The sequence below is a fragment of the Diadema antillarum genome, unplaced genomic scaffold (assembly GCF_040938485.1).
Source record: "Diadema antillarum isolate AM-2024a unplaced genomic scaffold, OU_Dant_1.0 seq00000562_RagTag, whole genome shotgun sequence".
In the NCBI taxonomy this organism is placed as follows: Eukaryota; Metazoa; Echinodermata; class Echinoidea; order Diadematoida; family Diadematidae; genus Diadema; species Diadema antillarum.
The window spans coordinates 1,038,224-1,060,619 of NW_027271501.1; the positions used below are offsets into that span (position 1 = coordinate 1,038,224).

At 40.4% G+C, this 22,396-nt stretch overlaps 1 protein-coding gene across 1 annotated transcript in view; it reads left to right on the plus strand.

Annotated features, from left to right (window-relative positions):
* Positions 1–3,305: 3,305 nt before the first annotated feature.
* The window catches only part of LOC139735049 (uncharacterized), a 34,266-nt gene continuing 15,175 nt past the window's right edge, over positions 3,306–22,396 (plus strand). Inside the window, exon 1 of the mRNA XM_071645826.1 lies at positions 3,306–3,426. Within this exon, the coding sequence (XP_071501927.1) occupies positions 3,331–3,426 (96 nt within the window). The 5' untranslated portion in view covers positions 3,306–3,330. The remainder of the gene's footprint in view (positions 3,427–22,396) is intronic.

The window sequence follows — 22,396 nt, forward strand, 5'->3', positions numbered from 1 at the left end:
TCGGACATGTATGCTTTAGGGTTCTGATGTCCACTTGAATTGAATTTTGGATTCAAAATGTTTTTGTGTTACCCTTTTAAAAGAAGCATTGAATGTTTGTAAGTAAGCAAGTATGGGATCCACGTCTATGAGTCCCAGGACTAGGAAGGACTAGGCGAATGCCTTGCCTATAGGGGCACAATTGCTGAAGCCAAGGGACTCAAACCAGACATTTGTTTGTCACATGTATCTAGGGAAATAAGTGTCAGTCACAACTTTAATGAGGAATGATAAGAGGTAGTGCAGTTCATCCTTTCATCTTTGTACACTTGTTTTTCACACAGAAATTAATTTGCAGTGTTGCCTCCCTTCCTATGCAGTCATTTAAATGAAAACCTACAGCTCTATTTTTTTTTTTTAAATCTCCAAGCATATTTCTGCAACTAGTATGCCAAAACTGGATATATTTTTCATGCTAAACATCCTATATTGGTCTCAATAAACCTTGATTGACATGTTACACTTGAAATGCCATTCTGTGAATCACAGGAGAAATGTTAAAAGTGTTGCAGTGTTCCTTTAATGTGCACTCTGGAGTCAAAATATCAGATTGCGAGCATTAAGTAGCTCCAGGGATATTTGATAGTCCCAGACAAATTTTACACCGATTAGTCCGAACAAAAAAATCGGCCTGGCTGCTAGTAGGTGCGCAAATAGCAAAAATGAAATTTTGCCTTTAACGTGTGACTCTAATATCTGTGACTGTGGCGCTAATAGCATCCCATTTAGGGGGCTCGGGCGCGATGCTTGCTACCTGGGACAAATATTGATTGACCTGATTCCGAGGCAAAACATGCGACTCGGGTTTCGCAGGGCGTCCCGAAGACGGGCGTGATTAATTCGCAGGTAGCAGTGAGTCGTTGTTCCATTATGGGGGAAACCTGTTGAAGAGGCAGGTTTCTGGGCTACATTTTTTGTCCCCCCCCCCCCCCCCCCCTCTCCGATTTTTCTTCTCATTTTTGTGACGGCATCGGGAGCAAGTGTGCAGTGGAGCAAGCCCCCGTTTGATCCCCTCCCGATACCGACACAATAGGATGTGCGCCTCTTTGGAGATTCCGAGTACATGGATAGATAAACATTAGGGGCTTCGAACGATTGACAGTATCTGCTGTCAAGCCCACAAAGGATTTTTTTTCTTTCTTTCTTTTATCAGCTTTAACATTGGATAACATGTAACTAGGATTAATAAAGGGGTGATGATGTTTATCAAGTGTACTGTTTCTTTAGAGTTCCATCCGCAGATTTTCTGGAGATGGTCTTCCTGTGCTGATTACGAGAAAGAAATTCATGATGAAGTTGATGAAAAAAAAAGATCTAGGAATGGTCAAGGAAATTATGATAATTGTCAGCATGTGTTACTTCTTTGTGGGGAAAAACAATATGAGCAGGTACAAAGGAATCATCCCAAACTATGATGCTCGAAATTCAGTTTAGTGTCTGTTTTATGTCACTGTGCACTAAGCTGTATTGTGATGTTGTAGAGGTGGTAACCTGTAGTAAAAATTGCACCTGCCTAAGACAGTTTTGGATCATATACAAGATAAAGGTATCTACCAGTTTGTTGATGGGAAGTAGTGTAAAGTAGTTTTGAGTAGGAAATTTCATTGTGAGCTGACAGAGTGATTTTGGAATCTTTATCCTGTTGAATCCAAGATAATTTTCCCTGCAGAGATGTGACACTATCATAGCCAAACATTGAGATGCATTAATGTGACTGCTATGAGAGAATAAGTACTTCTTTGAGACTATCACCTGTGAGTGTTCACCACAAAGGGCTGCTTCTGTGGTGGTCTCTTCAAGAGTACTTTTCTCACATCTCCCAAAGAGGGCTGCACATGAACTGTTCTTCATCACGACAATTGTTTGTTTGTTTGTTTGCTTGTTTGTTTTTTTAATTCCAAAAGTCTGTCCAGTGCTATGCCCCACCCACCAACCAGATGGGTTACTACTTAGGTGGAGAGTTGTACTGAAATTAATAATTTGGTGCTGGGGTGGGGGGGGGGGGGGGGATTGAGTGCAGGAGTAAAGACCAGACTGAATCACAGATGCACCATGATGTCATACATTCTACCTCCATTCTTTTACCCCTCTGTAACATTTATGCTCCTGTTGCCATGGTTACCCAACTCAGAGATGAAGCTTCAATGATTTCCTGGCAGTCTTAGTTAACTTTCAAGCTCATAATTTGTCAGCACAGGCGAATGAATGTTTTTCATAAAATTCACCAGTAATGCAGTTGTGATTACTTTTGCTTAGATGAATAAGGATATATTCAAAGATACCATTTAAAGGGTTAGATGAAAAAGAGTTCATCATGGCTGCCAAGTGAAGGGTTATTCATTCTGTGTAATGATGATTAATCTCTAACAATTAGACATGTTTGTTTGTACCCATCCTGATGATTTGATGTCTTTGCTAATATGCAATTTACTGATTAAATAGGGGGACATTTAGAAATCAAAATGGAGAATGAATGTGCTATTTTTCTTATTCCTTTCAGTTTTTGGAATGAATGCTTGATGGATTAAATGGGAAAGAAAATTAATGATGCAAATAGTGAACATTTAGCCGAGTGGGGATTGTGTTATAGGGAGATATGACAGAGAAGTCTGTTGCATGTTCTGTGACAGTATTAGTAATCAGCACCCATGACACAAATGTCCCAAACTTTGATCTCAACCCCAGCTCACAAAAGCCACTTTGCAGACCGATGGGTGCCGACTTTCCACCCCAGTGAATCAATTGTCCCCCCCTCGCCCTTTGAAGAAATGCCCAAACACCGCTCCGACCACCGTCTGCTGAGCAAGAAAAATCACATCGGCGTAAAGAGGCATTGTTTTGCAGCAGAAAATAGACACAAAAGGTTTAACATACCGAAGGAATATCTTTAGAGGGGCATCTTGGCAAGCTGTCGGGATATGTTCTCTCAAGATGAAGATTTTGGCATCCGTGCAGTTTTTTTTCCCCAAAAACTAAACTTGATTTCATGTTTTTCATGCTGTATGTTTTTTTCTTGTCTTGGAGTCAGTGCATTGTAGGTGCAGGTCTGATTCTGGTGACTGGGGTAATATTATAATCTCATTCCGGTGACTGGGTTAATATCATAGTGAGCTTAGCAGCATGGTAAAAACCAAACTGTATATGTATATGACTGGTTGAGACGAGTGAAGTTTTTGCTAAATGTTTCCAGACATAGCCCTTTTCTTTCACATGCAAATTTTCCTCTCATTTTGCCCCTCACAGCTGGAGGCAGAGAGCTCCCCTCCCCTGGACCGTCCCATTGTGACCCTGATGGGCCAGGATGCACACAAACTGATGCAGATTGTCAACCAGGTGGATGAGGCCTGGGCCAGCATCCAGCTTCCTCCCACGCTCAGTCCATCACCGGTAAGACGACGACGACGAGTCGGGACACTGCCCCGGCATCAATCAGTTGGTTTCTCGATGCATTTGAAATCATCTGTGATTGCCTTTACTCTGCTGTTTTGTAGTTTGTCATTCATTTATGCAAATTTATGCATGATTCTGTCTCTCAGTCCATTCCCCCGATGTTTAGGGGAGGAGACAGTCTGTATGATGATGCTCTGTGAATGCCAACTATACACAGCCCAGTCGCTGTCAAAACGCGACAGGGCTGTACCAGGATGGTGCAGAACGACAAAGTGAACACAAAGCGAATATGCCGGTCGCGTTGAGTTTTGATACTTGACATCATTTTTGTCACCTCAAACTCATTAAAGACAATCTTCATTAATTAGACTTCATGTCTATGTTATCGATATTGACATGACACAATTTACAACTTTAAATAGCGAAAATGAAGATTGTATGCAGCGTGTGCGATTGGTACATCAGGAGTTCACGCTATCGGAGCTGCACTTTAGTACAGCTCCGATCACGTGAACTCCCGATTATTCAAAATGGCCATCAGTGAAAGACAATGTACTGTTCACACACTCTGCATATAATCTTCGTTTTCGCTAAGTTGTAAATTGTGTATGTCAATATCGATAACATAGACATGAAGTCCGATTAATGAAGATTGTCTTTCATGAGTTTGAGGTGACAAAAATGATGTCAAGTATCAAAACTCAACGCGACCGGCATGTTCGCTTTGTGTTTGCTTTGTTGTTGTGCACCATTCTGGTACAACCCTGTCGCATTTTTACAGCGACTGGGTGGTGTATAGTTAGGTGAATGCTATCACTACAATTGACGGGATGCTGGGATCCATTAGGTAGCACAAAAATCATGCTAGGCGACAGAAATGTTCACTTCAGAGATACACTACCTGATGCCACACATCACATGTATGCATGCATTGATGCCATGCATGTGATGTGATATCTAAACAAAATAAAAGGATAATATTCCATGTCAAGAGAAAGTGATCTCCATGGAATTGCCAGTATAAAAAGTCTGAGTGTGACAGATTTTTTATTCTTTTTTTTCAAGGGGGGTTGAGAAAAAATTACTTCAACGTGCGATCATAACTGCGGGGAAAAACTTCAGAAAGCAATGGAGTGAAGGAACTGTAACTGTTGCCAATTTGCCTGGAGCCGCGGCATCGTTCTCTCGGGAAGCCAGCCAGCATGTGTCCTGACCACATCACAGTGTTGTGGCCATGTGTTGCGACTTCACCACAAAAGGGAATTCAGCTCCACAGCGTTTCACTGCTGTGGGTTTTTTTTTTTCTGCCCTTTTTTCTGTATTTCCTTCTCTTCTCTTCTTTCTTTCTCCTGAACATTGTTATTTTTTTTTTCCGATGTGGACCTAGAAATTGGGGTGATTGTCCGGGAACATTGTTGTAATCTCTTACCATTAGAGCCTCTTACAGAGATGAATTCCCTGCTTAATGTGGCTGCCATTGGGAATTGGGATGGCAATCATGAATTGGATACAACTGGCTCTTGAGGGCAGTATGAATTATCACAAAACCAGCCACTCATGTCTTGCTTTCACATGTACAGAGAACGCTTAACTTAAACATGATTGTAATGACGCATCATGAGAATCTTGTTTGAAAGTTTTAGCATTCTTGCCATGTGAATGCAAACTGGAATCGCGGAGGGTGATTTGAATCGTAATTCCAGTAGTGTTTCAGATGATGCCCCCGAGATGTTTTCCAATCATGTTTGGCCAGAATTGCGGAGGAAAACAGTTGTGTGAATGTGATTGACATCCAATCGTGTTTTTTGGGCGGAGCTTACATGACCCTTCAACCACTTCCGGAGAAAGACCACGTTCCTCAAATGCTTGCACTGCAGTCAAAGTGCATGCAACTTATGGCTTAAAAGTGATTGATAGAAACGTGGAAAGAAGCCAAACCCCTTCTTGCTCTGAAATTCAAAACTGCAGAATCCGCGAGTTCTTCCTTGGTCGTGTGAACGAACGATAATTCAAATTGTCATAGTGTTTGTAATACGGCATTCAAATTAAGCATTCTTGGTACATGTGAAAGCAAGGATAGATCGATCGACCAATCTTTCCCTCTCTTCTCTCTTTTCTGTCTCTGTCTCCGTCTTTCTTTCTTTTCATTCTCTCTCCATCTTCTCTGCCCCTCCCCCTTCCACCCTGTTTTATCCATCCACTGGATTGTTTTTACCCTGTTTCGCCTGAGCTATGAGCTATGGTCACATGCATGATGCGATATGTAAAGTTTGGCATTTGGTATGATGGAGGGATAGCAGCAAAGCCACCCTCAAGTGATATATCATGATGTATTCATTCGCCATCCCCGTGGAGACCAAGTAGGGCATTAGCTCCTCATATGTATATGGCACCACCAAGGGAGGGGGGGGGGACATTTCAAAACTGTGTACATCAATTAAATGAATTTTTAAAAAAATGAAAAGGTTATATGATTTGTGAAGAGTTGTGGTGTAACTATCTTTTGTCTGTGAATCATAATGCATGCTCTCTCTCTCTCCCCGCCCCCTCTCTCTCTATCTATCTATCTGTTTCATATGAATCGCTCAGTTTCCGTGCAACATGAAAATCGATAGTTCTTATATCCTCATGATCCCACTTCAGGTTCGGCTCAAAAGAGGTTTAAATGGCTTGTACAGGGCATCAGTTAATGTTCTGCGCAGAGCCTTTTCTAACTTAAGAAAGATTGCAACATTTACATTTGTAGTGTTTGCCCTTTCTCGTTTAAGCAAAACTTTGCAATTTTGCCACATTTGACCATTCTTTTGTGTTTGTGTGTGTGTGTGTGTGTGTGTGTGTGTGTGCTGTGATTGAAAGTTGGGATCTTTTTTTACTCTCAGTTTGAATAGCCCTTTCCTTCTCAAGAGACTCAGGGTATTTCAATTGGCAGTGCCAGAACTGATGCTAAAGTACATGTTGTAGGCTGTCATTTTAGCTTCTTACTAGAAATGTGTTCTTTCAGAAAAACAAGTTAACTTTTGTAAAACTTACATTACCATTGGCTGTATTGGCAGCATGGCTTACTTTGTGCCAAAGGTGATTAAATCCATGTTTGATTCTGAACGTGTTTTGACATACATCATTGCAATATTCAGATAAAACTTTCAGTCTCAATCTGAGAGGATTGTGATCCAAAGTGAACTCTTGTGTGGATAAAGACTGAGATGTGACTCTAACCCAGAACATTGTTTCTTTGATGAAATTCACTGAAGAAGGTCAATTGTCAAAATGTGATAAAGAAGAATTCCTGCAGCCCCTAATTCAGGTTTTTCTGGACAATGTTAAGATAGGAACAGTAAAAATTTGGGCATGTGTTTACCTGCTTATAGCATTTCTGTAGATAATCACCCTAAAAAGTATAATGCAAAATGCACCACTTTGATCTTCCGTGTATTTTTAAAGACATATTTTAGTTGTTGGAAAATTGTCGTCAGTATTCATACATTATAGAAATAGAGGTAATTAATGAGAATAATTTATTTTGATGCATTTTTATATATATATATATATATATATATATATATATATATATATATGATATATACGTGTGTGTGTGTGTGCCCATGGTATAATGTTGAGCTTCAACTATTTTTAAGAGTTTTCTTTGCATCTTTTTGCTTTTTATTGCTTTTTTATGCATTCTTGTAACTCCCCACCCTGTCTCATTGCCTACCCTTTAAAATACATCTGTGCAGTTTTCTAACCTTTTTTATCAGTATGTCTTACAATTAATCCAAGGCTAATGAGATTCATTAGGATCCTAATGCAAAAATTTGCACCGCAGACTTCTCAAATTTCAAGGCCTCAATTATCAGTCTCTTATTGCTACTGATTATTTTCCCATCTGGAGAAAGTATGAATTTATAATCTCCCACGACATAGCACTTTTCCTGTGTGAAGTGTGAGGTATGCCAATATCCAATTTTGTGTCTTAGACCTGGCAAGTGCTAACATACTTTATTACTTCCGCCAAGGGAGGAGGTTATGTTTTCATCGGTGTTTGTTTGTTTGTCTGTGTGCAAAATAACTCAAAAAGTTGAGATTGGGTTTGGATGAAACTTACAGGAAAGTTTAAGAATGACACAAGGAACAGATGATTAAATTTTGTTAGTGATCTGGGAATTTTTATGGATTTTATGAAGAATTTTCAATAGTTTGGCAGGTAGGGTCAATGAACATGGGAGTTTAAGCTGCGCATTTTTTTTTAAAGGTTTGCATACGCGCACTAAAGTGTGTGCTCTAGTTTCTGCTAAGGCGAGGTGCACTGCTCAGCTGGAAGTTGATGACGTAACAAAAGGCTTCTATATTGGGGAATCGGGTGATTTTCAGCATGCATTTTTAGCTCACCTGAGCCAAAGGCTCAAGTGAGCTATTGCGATCGCCCTTCGTCCGGCGTCCGTCGTGCGTCGTGCGTCGTGCGTCGTGCGTCGTCCGTCGTCCGTCGTCCGTCGTCCGTCGTGCGTCGTCCGTCGTGCGTCGTGCGTAAACTTTTTACATTTTCATCTTCTTCTTGAAAACCCCATGACCGATTTTCATCAAACTTGGCAGGTAGCATCCCTAGGGGGTTAGGAACTCAATTTGTTAAAATGGGCACCATGCCCCACCCAGGGGGCCCCCAGGGGGGCCCAAACCCCCCAAAATTAAGGAATCTGTAAAAATCTTCTTCTCTAGAACCAGAAGTGATAGAGCGAAGTTAATACTATGAGTTAGTACATTGATGACTGTAGTTTCAAGTTTGTTCATGGCAGAATCAGGGGTGCCCCCCTTGGGACCCAGGGGAGGGGGGTGGGGAAGGGTTCTAATGGGGCCTAAATTGTACATTTTCATCTTCTTCTTGAGAACTCCATGACCCATTTTCACCAAACTTGGCAGGTAGCATCCCTAGGGGGTTAGGAACTCCATTTGTTAAAATGGGCACCATGACCCACCCAGGGGGCCCCCAGGGGGCCCAAACCCCCCAAAATTAAGGAATCCGCAAAAACCTTCTTCTCTAGAACCAGAAGTGATAGAGCTAGGTTAATACTATGAGTTAGCACATTGATGACTGTAGTTTCAAGTTTGTTCATGGCAGAATCAGGGGTGCCCCCCTTGGGACCCAGGGGGGGGGGGGGTGGGGGTGAGGAGGGGTCCTAATGAGGCCTAAATTGTACATTTTTATCTTCTTCTTGAGAACCCCATGACCCATTTTCACCAAACTTGGCAGGTAGCATTCCTAGGGGGTTAGGATCTCAATTTGTTAAAATGGGCACCATGCCCCGCCCAGGGGGCCCCCAGGGGGCCCAAACCCCCCAAATGAAGGAATCTTTAAAAATCTTCTCTAGAATCAGAAGTTATAGAGCTGAGATAATACTATGAGTGAGTACATTAATGACTGTAGTTTCAAGTTTGTTCATAGGAGATCCAGGGGTGCCCCTCTTGGGGGTAGGGGGGAGGGGGTGGTTGGAAGGGTCCAAATGGGGGCCTGAATTGTACATTTTCATCTTCTTCCTGAAAACCTCATGATGGATTTTTGTCAAACTTGGCAGGTAGCATTCCTAGGTGGTCAGGATCTCAATTTATCAAACTGGGCACCATGCCCCACCCAGAGGGCCCCAGGGGGCCCCAATTCCCCCAAATTAAGGAATCTTGAAAAAATTGGGCCCTTATTGTACATTTTCATCTTCCACTTGAGAATGCCTCGTCAAATTTTGGTAGAGCTGTGAATAATTTAGATTAGTGACTGCGTGAAAGGTGAACTTGCGATACTCAGGTGAGCGCTAGACCCGCGGGTCTCTTGTTTTTTTTTGTAGTTTGATCATAATTTGGTCAAACTTGCACTCTTCTGTTTATCTCATTTTTTTTTGTTATATGCAAAGAAACTTATCTTTATGATGGACTTCCCCTTTAAGTCTAATGGTTTTGAGGAAATTTATATTTTAGTCGCAAGTCAGTATGCAGATCGGATGAGGAAAGATGATATCATCATTTCAAAACTCTCCAATTGGTTCTTACTTCAAAAATATATTCAAAATCAGATTCCATCAATATTTCAGCAACTCCACTTTTCCCTTTACAAAGAGGCTTCAGTGTTGAATTATGACAGCTGTAGAATACCATCATACCACTGACAAAATATCTTTATAGCAGTTTATAGATAGATAGATAGATAGATAGATAGATAGATAGATAAATGGTATTTTATTGAAGTATTCATGTCTCGCAGTCATACGACTGAATTGCACATAGAATTACATCGTAAAAGAGACAATAGATATTACAAAACAAGTATTCATACAAAAGAAACACGTAAAATACTGACATTAAGAAACAAGGTCATACAACAGGACACCTCGTTCCTTATGTCAAAGGAGGAAATTTGCTGAAGATATGACTACTCTGAAGCTCTTTGACTAAGACTATTTGTAGTAACTACAACATGTGCAGGCCAATGGAGGACCTGGTACCAGTGACATCATCACTTTTGATTAGCGTGCATGCACATGACTAATTTCACTATTTCATTTTTTTTTAAAAGGTGAAAATGCTGACTTTCATGACTTTGGTTGTATTTTTCAAGCTTTTCTGAATGTTTTACTCTTTTGTGTTTGCGTTTGAGCATGGAGTGGAATTTTACTTTAAAGCCACCTTTCTGAAGGAACGAAAGCTTTGGGTTTTTTTCTCCAAGGAAAAAAAAGAGAGAGAGAGACATCCTCGAGCCATCTGTTTGTCTCTTTCTGTCTTGCGCTCTGTTCGCGGCTCGTTTAACGTTGTAAGATTAGACGGCGAAGATGTAGGGAATCGATCGCAGCGAAGGTGGGATCAGCTTGGGGGTCCGTTTGTGTGTGAGGATTTTAACAAGCTAGGGTATAATGTGTGAAAGTGTGTGTGTGTGTGCATGAGTGGTTACACAAGTATTTGTAAATTTGTGTGAAAGAGAGCGGGAAAATGCAGAGTGGAACGGGATTTGTGCTTGGTACCATTTCTGTGAACGTGACTTTTGTGGGATGATTGGATTTTGTATCTGTGTAAAGCTTGCAGTGAACAAGGAAAGATTTGCCGTCAGTTTCCGATGGCCCGAACCTGGTGTGAAGTTTGCTTGGCTGGATCCTGAGCATTGTCTGTACATCTCAAATCGTCTGTATCATGCCTGGCTCATAATACCCACAATGCAGTACACACGCAGCCGAAGAATCGTATCGATGGGCGGAGGCTTTGGTTCATATTTTCGCAGACAAACAATTTTCTTCTAGCAGGCCTGCCTACCGTTGTGGTGTGGACAATATAATAAAGAAAATATAAAGAAAATTCAACATACTTTCACTTTTCTAGCATAATGAAAGAGCACTTGACTAATCGCTTTCAGAAAGCAGGGGGAATAATTGCTACCCTTAACATATGTCAGTATCAAGTTGATGGAATGTGTGATTTTCATGAAAAATGAATTTTTGTGGAATTCTCTTTATATTTTCTTGATATTGTTGTTCACACATGACATCATAAACTCTAGTAGTCTCCTTATCCAGTCATTACAATGCCCAAACCTTAAAAATTAATAGCTTTTGCATCGATTGTCTGATTTTCTTCAAACTTTCACTGATGTGTTCTACTAGAGTTGCTGCTTTCACTCAATCCACATTGCTCTTTGGGTTTTGGTTTCCTTTAAATAAAGAAATTGGTAGAAATTTAATCTCTTGGCATGAATTTTACTGTCATATTTTATGGCTTCTTATGCAGGGACATCATTAGTGGGTAATCAAGGAGTTTCTTTTCCAACATTGGCAAAAGGAAGTATTATGCTGCATTATCAAATAATCATGAAAGATATCGATCAAGATAAAATCATCAATACAGATATTTCTTGGATGCCTTTTTGCTTAAATTAATGATGAAAAATGCATGCATTGGCAAAGAAGATGTGTGATACATATGTATTTGTCTTTGTGCAATTGTACACGAGTATGTGTGTCTCTCTGCGAGAGTGCGAATGTGAACAAAGTTGATGAATTCAAAATTCTACCAGGATAGTATGCCTGCCGCTCGCAAATCCTACAATAACAATACACATCTAGGGGCATTAATTCGATTGCCGGGCGAGGAACGGCGCGCGGAAGGAGAAGAAATTGTTGATGGAAATCGCACATTGTGAGTCATTCATTTTCAGACTTTGGGGGAAATGTCTCGTAGGAAAACTATATCTGGAGGCTTGAGCTGAGGCCCAGGGCATTCTGTACAAGAGTCTCTTGTTTTATATGTTTCTCTTGCTCGTTGGCATCTGTGAGAGATAGAGAGGGAAGATATATATATATATATATATAGAGAGAGAGAGAGAGAGAGAAAGAGTGTGGGAGGGGGGAAGATAGACAGAGAGAGATGAATATATGGAGGAATAGAAAGTGAAACGGTAGAAGATAATGAAAGTGCAGGGCTGGAGTTACACACCTCAAAGGGATGACCACATATCGTCGGCCTCATGCCAGAAGGGCCTTAACACCATAGACTTTGTACACTGTTAGGGCCCTTTTGGCATGAGGCCGACGATATGCAGAACCAGAAAAGTGGGGAACATATTACCACTCTAAATGTGCATTCATGATATGTGTGTGTATGATTTGTGTGTGTGTGTATATGAATTTATGTAATTATACATTTATGTGACCTTTTACCATGTTACTGTGACCAAGTTGCATACATTGAAGCCGGATAGACTGCATAATCATCTCATTGGCCTGAAAATTACAAATTTGCAAAGAAAAATAAGAAAATAGGGAAGCATTAAAATTCTACTTCTTCTGGTCCTTGAATTCTACTTTTTTAGAGTCTTTAGGAAGTCTGTTATTATTATTTTTTATTTGCAGATTGTGTTGATGTAAATGCCAATTCTCCAGCAACCATTACTGTGCTCTAAACTGCTGTACTGATTTTTTAAAGCTGTATTTATTTGGAGACCTGCTTTCATGCTGTGCCAGTGTAGGATACAGCTAATAATTTACCAACTCAAATTTGATGAGCAATTTCAGCTGATGAACAATATTTCAAAAGGTATTCTGTCCTCTTCTATCGAAGAAAACTGCTACAGTAAAGATTGTTTGTGTGGCAGTGGTACGAAAAATACATAAACAAATTGCAATGCAAAACCAGGAAAATTATTCCCTGGGATATCTAAAATCAATTAAGGCAATTTGTAAACCACTGGAAAGCTTATAATCAGAATATTTTAGATTTGCAGTCTTTTATAAAGATAAGGCTACAGCCTGGAAGTAAAAAACAAACAAACATAAGTGTGTATGATTTATTTGGTTGGTAAACAATAATTGAGGTAAATTGTTTTCAAGGGAGCACATATTTTGCATGGTTACCATGGTTACTAGAGTTCAAACTGTCTATTTGTTTTTAATGGGAGGCATTGTAGCAATGTCTGATAGTATGTACGTGGGGAAAGAGAAGATTTTGCGCCTGCAACCTTGTGTGCGCTCAGTTCTCACATCAAGTGGTGTGACGAACGGAACGGAATGGCCCACTTTGTTAATGTACTCACCATTGGATAACCCAAATAGCAAGATGGCCGCCCGTGGAGGGGGGATTATGACCTCACAGGTGTGTGGATTGGACCGGTCACTAGAGGTCAAGCACCCTGAGGGAGGAGCTTAGATGGCCAAACACCAGTGTTGCAAGCAGTTATGGCACTGCATACAGTAACTTCAGCTTCTGATTAAGGGAAGGTGCTTTTTCAATACAATTCAATTCAATTTCAGTTCAACTGTGCTTTTTTTCCACACAACAGATAGGTAGTACATTTTCAATAATCACATCATTAACAATTTGTAGGAAATACAGATCATAAAGTTTAAAGGTCCAGTTTACCCTACGAAACATGAACGAATGAATAGAAACACAATGCATATTTTGCGATGGCTCGTGTGTGCTATCCAATCATGTCCAAGTACCAAGATTGCAACAACAACAATAACAAATTTAGCAAATGTTTAGAAAGTGATGGGCTTTTTTTTTTCGGAATGTCACTAAACCACTGAGATATATGCAGTGTATGGGTACTGCTCTTTGTTTTGTTAAGAATTGATGTGCTCCAATCTTGAAAGGGGTACGACAGCGAGAATGTTATTGGCCTCAATGTAAACTTAAAAAGAAGTTGTACAGTTTTTCCCGATGCCAGATAGATATTTTATTAGAATATCATAAAGATAAATCCCAACTTTTCCAATCTTTTCTGAAAGGAATTGTTTTCTGTAACCTTTATCCAATCTGGATTTTCTTAATCAGATACAAATTTTACTGAATATTATGCTATTATTGGAGCCTACTTCCATGTATTATGGTATGACACCTTTTATTTACATTGCTAGTGATGTCTGAAACCAGTTATAGGTGCAGAATATACATAGTTGAGGACGAGGAAAATTTATTTTGTATCGTACGTTGTACATGTGAGATCCAGTTTGTTTGTTTTCCGATGCAACTGCAGTTTAATACTTTTTTTGGGGTATTTGACTTGGCTTGAAGAATATGACCAAGGTTGTAGATTCAACACTAACAGTTGATATACAGCTCAGATTCCTCCAGATGTCGTTTTTTTTTTATATTTCTCAAGGACAGACATAATAGATACTGTTTGTGAAGCTAGCAATCAATAAAATAATGAGCAAGGACAAACATAAGCAGAAATTATTTGAGTTCCGTGTTTGTCAATATAGCATCTGGCAGAAGTAAAATCGAATAGTACTCTTCCCTGATTCAATGCAACCTTGAATTTGTATACAAATTTGTATATATACATATGTACTATAAAAGTTACTGTGCAGCAGGCATGGGCAGAGCAAATATGTTGGCAATTATATTTAATTTTTCCCTTTTTATCATGTCTAAAACATTGTCACTTCACTATACTAATGCCCTTTTAGAGCTTACAATTAATATTTCTTTTCTTAACACATTAACAGTTGCTAAGAAAATCCAGAAAACTTATATATAGTTTCAAGATCGAGAGACAGTGCCCTATGCCTGTCTTGTATGATCAAATCAGAGCTCATGCTGTGTGCTGGCATAGTGTTGTGGACTTTTTGTTATGGAGATTACATACCTCTGCTGTCCTCTGAGTTTTTTGCAGTTATATGCAATTTATCGAGAATTTACTATAAAAATTTGTGAAATATACTATGTATACAGTATACAAATGCAAGCTCAAACAAATTTCATAACACACAAATGGGAAAATCAGATAGATAACTGTAATGATTCTGTAATGTAATGAATTAAATGAGAGGAATAGCCTCTTTGCAAAGCTGATAAAAGATTACAGAGTATGTAAGCAGAAATTCTATTAAAAGCATGAACAGCCATGAAGATGACATTTTTGACGCTCTTAACCCTTAAACCATCATGAGACACAATGAAACACAATCAAACATGATGTGATATATAAAAAGAGAGGATGTTTGTTTACTAAACACTCATCAGTAGGATGCTGACAGAATTTAAATGAGGAGGAGGAGATTGATGATAATAGAGATGATGGGTGCACGTCATGAGTGTGAAACCCATGAGTCATACAGCCCATGAGCCTGACACTAGTCAAATAAGGCTCATGAGTCCAACAGTAGGCAAACACGGCCCATGAGTTCAACCCTAAGCTAAAAAGACTCTTGAAACTGACTCAGTAAGCCCTGTGATGTAATGTTGGTCACTTGGGCCTTTCTTTTTAGCTCACCTGAGCCAAAGGCTCAAGTGAGCTATTGCGATCGCCCTTCGTCCGGCGTCCTAAGTGCGTCGTCCGGCGTCCGTCGTGCGTCGTGCGTAAACTTTTTACATTTTCATCTTCTTCTTGAAAACCCCAAGACCGATTTTCATCAAACTTGGCAGGTAGCATCCCTAGGGGGTTAGGAACTCAATTTGTTAAAATGGGCACCATGCCCCACCCAGGGGGCCCCCAGGGGGGCCCAAACCCCCCAAAATTAAGGAATCTGTAAAAATCTTCTTCTCTAGAACCAGAAGTGATAGAGCTAAGTTAATACTATGAGTTAGTACATTGATGACTGTAGTTTCAAGTTTGTTCATGGCAGAATCAGGGGTGCCCCCCTTGGGACCCAGGGGAGGGAGGTGGGGAAGGGTTCTAATGGGGCCTAAATTGTACATTTTCATCTTCTTCTTGAGAACCCCATGACCCATTTTCACCAAACTTGGCAGGTAGCATCCCTAGGGGGTTAGGAACTCAATTTGTTAAAATGGGCACCATGCCCCACCTAGGGGGCCCCCAGGGGGCCCAAACCCCCCAAAATTAAGGAATCCGCAAAAATCTTCTTCTCTAGAACCAGAAGTGATAGAGCTAAGTTAATACTATGAGTTAGTACATTGATGACTGTAGTTTCAAGTTTGTTCATGGCAGAATCAGGGGTGCCCCCCTTGGGACCCAGGGGAGGGGGTGAGGAGGGGTCCTAATGGGGCCTAAATTGTACATTTTTATCTTCTTCTTGAAAACCCCATGACACATTTTCACCAAACTTGGCAGGTAGCATCCCTAGGGGGTTAGGATCTCAATTTGTTAAAATGGGCACCATGCCCAACCCAGGGGGCCCCCAGGGGTCCCAAACCCCCCAAATGAAGGAATCTTTATAAATCTTCTCTAGAATCAGAAGTTATAGAGCTGAGATAATATTATGAGTGAGTACATTAATGACTGTAGTTTCAAGTTTGTTCATAGGAGATCCAGGGGTGCCCCTCTTGGGTAGGGGGGGGGGGGTGGTTGGAAGGGTCCAAATGGGGGCCTGAATTGTACATTTTCATCTTCTTCCTGAAAACCTCATGATGGATTTTTGTCAAACTTGGCAGGTAGCATCCCTAGGGGGTCAGGATCTCAATTTATCAAAATGGGCACCATGCCCCACCCAGAGGGCCCCAGGGGGCCCCAATCCCCCCAAATTAAGGAATCTTAAAAAAATTGGGCCCTTATTGTACATTTTCATCTTCTACTTGAGAATGCCTGGTCAAATTTTGGTAGAGCTGTGAATAATTTATATTAGTGACTGCGTGAAAGGTGAACTTGCGATACTCAGGTGAGCGCTAGACCCGCGGGTCTCTTGTTTTTTTGCCTAATGTCAAACTTGTGGGCCTTGTTTGCATACTGTCAGACTCATGGGCTTTTTTTTTTGCCTAGTGTCGGACACATGGGCCTTGTTTGCCTACTGTCAGACTCATTGGCCTTGTAATATTTGCCTAGTGTTGAGCTCATGGACTGTATGACACTGGCTGTATGACTCGTGTACCTTTTTTTAAATGTTGAACTTATGGGCCGTATGACTCATTAGTGTCAGTCTCGTGGGATAATGATGATGATGATGATGATGATGATGATGATGATGATGATGATGATGATGATGATGATAATAGTAGAAGTAGTAGTAGTAGTAGTAGTAGTAATAATAATAATAATGATAATGATAATGATAAAAATTTTCTCATTAAACGCTTTTACAGAATGGCTCCCGTGATGATGGTGGTGATGATGGTGGTCGTAACATTGATAGTGATGATGATAATGATGGTGGTAGTAATGACGATGAGGGTGATGATGATGGTGGCCGTGGAGATGGACTGGTGAGGCAAAGCTTGTCTAGTTGATGATGGTAGCAATACTTCAGATGGGTGGATCAGAGAGAAAAAAATTACTGTTTGGAAACTTGGAGCGGCAAGAAAAAAAAAATAGGCAAAGATCACTTTGTGGTAATGAGGGAAAAATGATGTTGCATTTCACTGTAATGAATGATGCTGTCATAGACTTTACTGCTGATGTTATAGGTGAATTGTCACAGCACTTTAGTATTCATCAAGACTTGTGGTTTTTAGATCAAATGCAATAAAATATGCATCTGGTCCAGACATGATTGGAATATAATGCCACATTTGATCTCAGCCCTCTTTTTAAAGTGGGGGGGGGGGGGGAGTAGTGGGAGATCTGTAAAGGTGACTAAACCTTTAATGCTCGATGGAAACCCAAATTCTGAGCTCGGAGGGGCACCCCTACTGACTTTTTATCTCCAAATTCAGGCGACGCTAGTCCTGTGTGTTGATTTTCCTATCAGCTGGTATTGCATCTCCCATTATGTTTGCTGATTTTTGGCCAAATTAGATCAATCTTGGTGGATATTGGCCACTTTTTTGGCTCTCCGTTCAATTTCAGTCCTCGGCTCCAGGGGGAGGCGGAGGAGGCGGATTTTGGGAGAAGGAGAAACGGGGAGAAGGCGAGAGGAGAGAGGAAAGAGGTACGCATGGCTCTACCCCAAGCAGTTTTTACGTCATCATGCGGTATGAAAGCAGCGTGTCTCGAATGAGATGCCTCAGAATCGCGCAGCTAAATTTTCACTCCACTCTGTGCCTTGGTACTGGTTAGCTCATTTCATTTTGGGCTAATGAGTAATGACGTACATCAATCATCCCTATTTATTTGCCAGATGCTCAGATGCGTCGCTTGCGTTTGTTTTTTGTCCTGGTATGCATATTGTACACACAGATACACACACACATGCGTACACATACCATACACAATATACACACACATTCACACACATACACCCATACATACATACATACATACATACATACATATATGCATACATACACACACACACACACACACACCCCATGTACACACAGACACACACGTGCAGCTGTACCAGTAGACACAATTTACTATAAAAAGCTTCCATTTCAAGTTGATATAAAATCATGTGACATTTTCCACATACATATTCTGCAGGTCCATAACATGTTCCTAGCAATTTGACTGTGTTCCCCCCAAAGCCCCATAACTGCACAAACAGCATTAACTCTAAATATTTGTTAGAACTTCTTCGATAGAAAAGATGATTAGTATATAACATGTTTGATCGACTCAGTGAGATTATCATCAGGACATTCCTAAACTCTTTCTTTTTCCCATCTCGTAACAATTCAGAAATACTCAACTTTTTTCCTGAGGAATGAATATCTACAAGTTTCACCGATGTTATTTCATGGCTTTCTGTGCCCGTGATTTTGGACAGTGTGTACAATGCTATGGGATTTTCTGTGTCAACTACTTAGAACTCAAAGCAGACATAGGGATAAATGTTGTGCTATATCACACAGGTAACTCAATTTAATTTACTTTCAAGCCCCTGTCATTCTGACATAAATCTCTAATATGAATGCAAAGATTTTATTGAAAAAAGAGTTCTGCCGTGAATTAAGTCATGTACCATATTCTATTTCATACATCAGTGAAAGTTTGAGGAAAATTGGACAATCCGTTCAAAAGTTAAGAATATTTTAAGTATCTGCGCAGTCACTGCTGGAAGAGAAGACTGCTACAGTGTATGATGTCACATGCGTACAACTATATAAGGAAAATAAAAAGAGAATTTCACAAAACTTTACTTTTTGAATAAAGTGCACATTTCTTCGACTTGCTACTGACGTATGTTAAGGGAAATAATTATTCCCCCTGCCTTCTGAAAGAGAGAAGTTGAGTGTTCTTTTGTTATGGGAGAAAAATGGAAATATGTTGAATTTTCTTTATTCTTTCTTTATATCGTTGTACTCATGTGACATCACAAGCTATAGTAGTCTTTTCATCCAGCCGTGACTGAGCAACTAACTTCAAAAATTCATAACTTTTTAACGGATTGTCCGATTTTCCTCAAACTCTCATTGATGTGTTCTACTAATATTGCTGCATTCACTCAACCCACATGTCTATGAAGGTGAACTTGTCCTTTAACATTGCACATTCTGTCCAAATTCCCTGACACGGAAAGGGTTCATTCTCTCTCTTTGCCCCTCTTCTACAGTGTCCCTCCCCTCCTGTCCCACTTTGCTTCCCAAAATAGATCAAACTTCACTCCCACCCCCTTTTTTTTTTCTTTTGGATTGAGGGGTATCCATTCAACCCCAAGAGCATTCATTAAGTCAAGTAGGAGCACCAAACACCCTTTCAATAATGTTATTCTGGCTCAAACCAACACTTAGTCACACACAGAGGTCAGGTGAGAAGCGTAATGAGTGAAACTCAAGTCACTGTTCAGTACCTGAAGAGCGAGGGCGCTTTCTGTAGAATGGGAGTCACAAGATTGTATGGAGAGTGTCCCCCCCCCCCCCCGATTTCCCCCCCCCCCTCTCCACAACTCTGAAAACACAGAATACTTGTGGCAACGTCGCCATTTGTCTTTTCTGCAAAGTCCCACAAGCTGTTGTCAGCACAGACTGTCATGAACGACGAGCTCGAGGGCGAAAGCTGAGCGTGACAACATGAGGATCTTTTTGAGATCAGCGATTGTGATTATCATTTATGGAAGGAAGAAAGCGTAGCCCACGTACCACTCCTACTAGATGATTAACGTTTGTCGCTTTGACCAATGAAAATGTTCAATTTGCCCATCAGCCTTCAGTGTGAAACATGCCTACATGAGCTCCTTCATACGACACTTGGTAGATTTTTGCTACCAAATCCTGGTAGCAAAATTTGGTAGTTGAAGAGGCACTCGTAAAGAAATTCACACAGATCCCCCCAAAAAGCAAAAAGAGATCAAGAGAAGTTGGCAGTTTCAGTTCTTGTTACCAGTCTGGAAGTGTTCTGTCATAATAGATTGATTTTGCATTTCTTTTTCATTCCCTTTTTTTTCTTTTTTCACAAATGTAATGCAAAGACAATTGAAGACAGTTATTCAGTGATGTTTGAATCTATAAATGATTAAAACTATACGATATAATTCCATGATAATGCGAAATGAAGACTAGCAGGTGTTATTTTATGCGTATGCAAACTTAAGAATCGCATGTACACTGCACTTGCCGTTCAGAAGACAAATTAAGCAACTCTTCAGTATTATAATAAAATGTAGGTGACAATCATTAACACAAGCAAATGCTTGACGAGGATAATGGTCTGAGAAATACTTATACAATAATGACAAATTTAAGGGATAATCCAGTTGCCACTCACCGAGTTAAAAGTGCTCTGTTATGCAGTACTATTGTAATTGAGAGATTTATTGATACCTCGTGAATATTATCTCATTCCCCTGACCCTAGTACATGTGATGAAAGAAGAGAATAACAATTTCAGACATCATAAATGCCCTCGATACTTTGACTGTGTTCTTTTTCCATCATGACTGTGTGCTCATGCTGACTGCTGCCACCTCCATCCCTTAGAGGGAGTAGCATGTAAAGACTACCCATCCACCTCCCTCCCCCCCCCCACCCAATCCTCGCAACCTTGCAAGAGGATGTGTCGTTTTAAGCCGATCAATATTCGAGGCAGGCCCGGCCGACATCGGGAGGTGAACGCCACGCAAAGGCATCGCCGGACTTCATGCGATACCGCCGCCCTCCGATGGTCCTCAGATTGCCCACACAAGCCTCTGCTCTTTTCACCGCCGATAATTGGCCCGTAATTGAGCCGTCTCATTCCTTTGGTATGATGGGGAGGTGGGGACCGGGATATTGATTTTATCTGCCCCTCGTCTGTTCACCGCCGCTGTTTAAGTGAAAACAGCTCCCCCCTACTCTCCGCAACTTTTGTTTGCCGCCATTGAAAGCAGGAGAGAGAGGGAGTTGGGCGGGGAGACTATTAGATCAAATGTTACGAGTCGTGTCGGAGCGTGCATCATTACAGGATCCAGCATCAAGCCAGGGAGATACTCTCTGAGAGTGGAAAGAAGCATCTACTTGGGAGTTGGGGGGGGGGGGAGGAGGGGAGACTGTTCATCGATGGAAAAAGCTTTTCCTCTTGATTGATGAGGGCCCATCAATACACCATCAGAGAGATACATCACCCGATAGCCTGCAGCCATGTGAACCAGTCAAGCAAGGGAAGAATTAAAATGATGATCCTTTTCGTCTTCTACCTTTCTCCCTCTTTCATCTTCTTCTCTCACTTAATACATATACCTTCATGCTTCTCCTATGATGCCTCCAAAAACATATTAATATGCAATTTTCTTTAAGTATTATGACATACCGGAAGGCCAAGAAAATGTTTGAAGATTTGTTGTTGTTTTTGTAATAACAGTCGTAACTGGATTTAAAAGATTTGTAAGGCAATTACTCAAGATTCCATTTAGCCACGACAAGAACAAAGCGTGTCTAAATGACTGAATACATACTATTAAAGGACAAGTTCACCTTCATAAACATAAGGATTGAGAGAATGCAACAACATTAGTAGAACACATCAGTGAAAGTTTGAGGAAAATTGGACAATCGATGCAGAAGTTATGAATTTTTAAAATTTTTGTGTTGGAACCGCTGGATGAGGAGACTACTACAGCTTGGGAGTCATATGCGTACAACAGTATAAAGAAAATGTAAAAGAAAATTCAACATATTTTCACTTTTTTCGCATAACAAAAGAGCAATTGACTTGCCTCTTTCTAAAGGCAGGGGGAATAATATTACCCATAACATTTGTCGGTAACGAGTCAGGGGAATGTGTACTTTTTTCAAAAGATGGAATTTTGTGAAATTCTCTTTATATTTTCCTTATATTGTTGTACGCATGTGACATCTCAGTTATTCATACACTGCAGTAGTCTTCTCATCCAGCGGTTACTGCACAAAAACTTTAAAAATTCATAACTTTTGAACGGATTGTCTGATTTTCCTCAAACTTTCAATGATGTGTTCTACTAATATTGCTACATTCTCTCAATCCTTATGTTTATGATGGTGAACTTGTCCTTTAAGGAGCTTGAAGCTTCTTTTGTAATGAAGAAGGAAATGACACATTCTTGAAGTACATACACCTGTAAATGCTAGTGAAGACAAAAGTTTTATTACCTCCACCAAGGGAGGAGGTTATGTTTTCTTTGGTGTTTGTTTGTTGCTCTGTCCGTGTGCAAAATACCTCAAAAAGTTGTGAACAGATGTGGATGAAACTTACAGGAAAGGTGGAGAATGACAC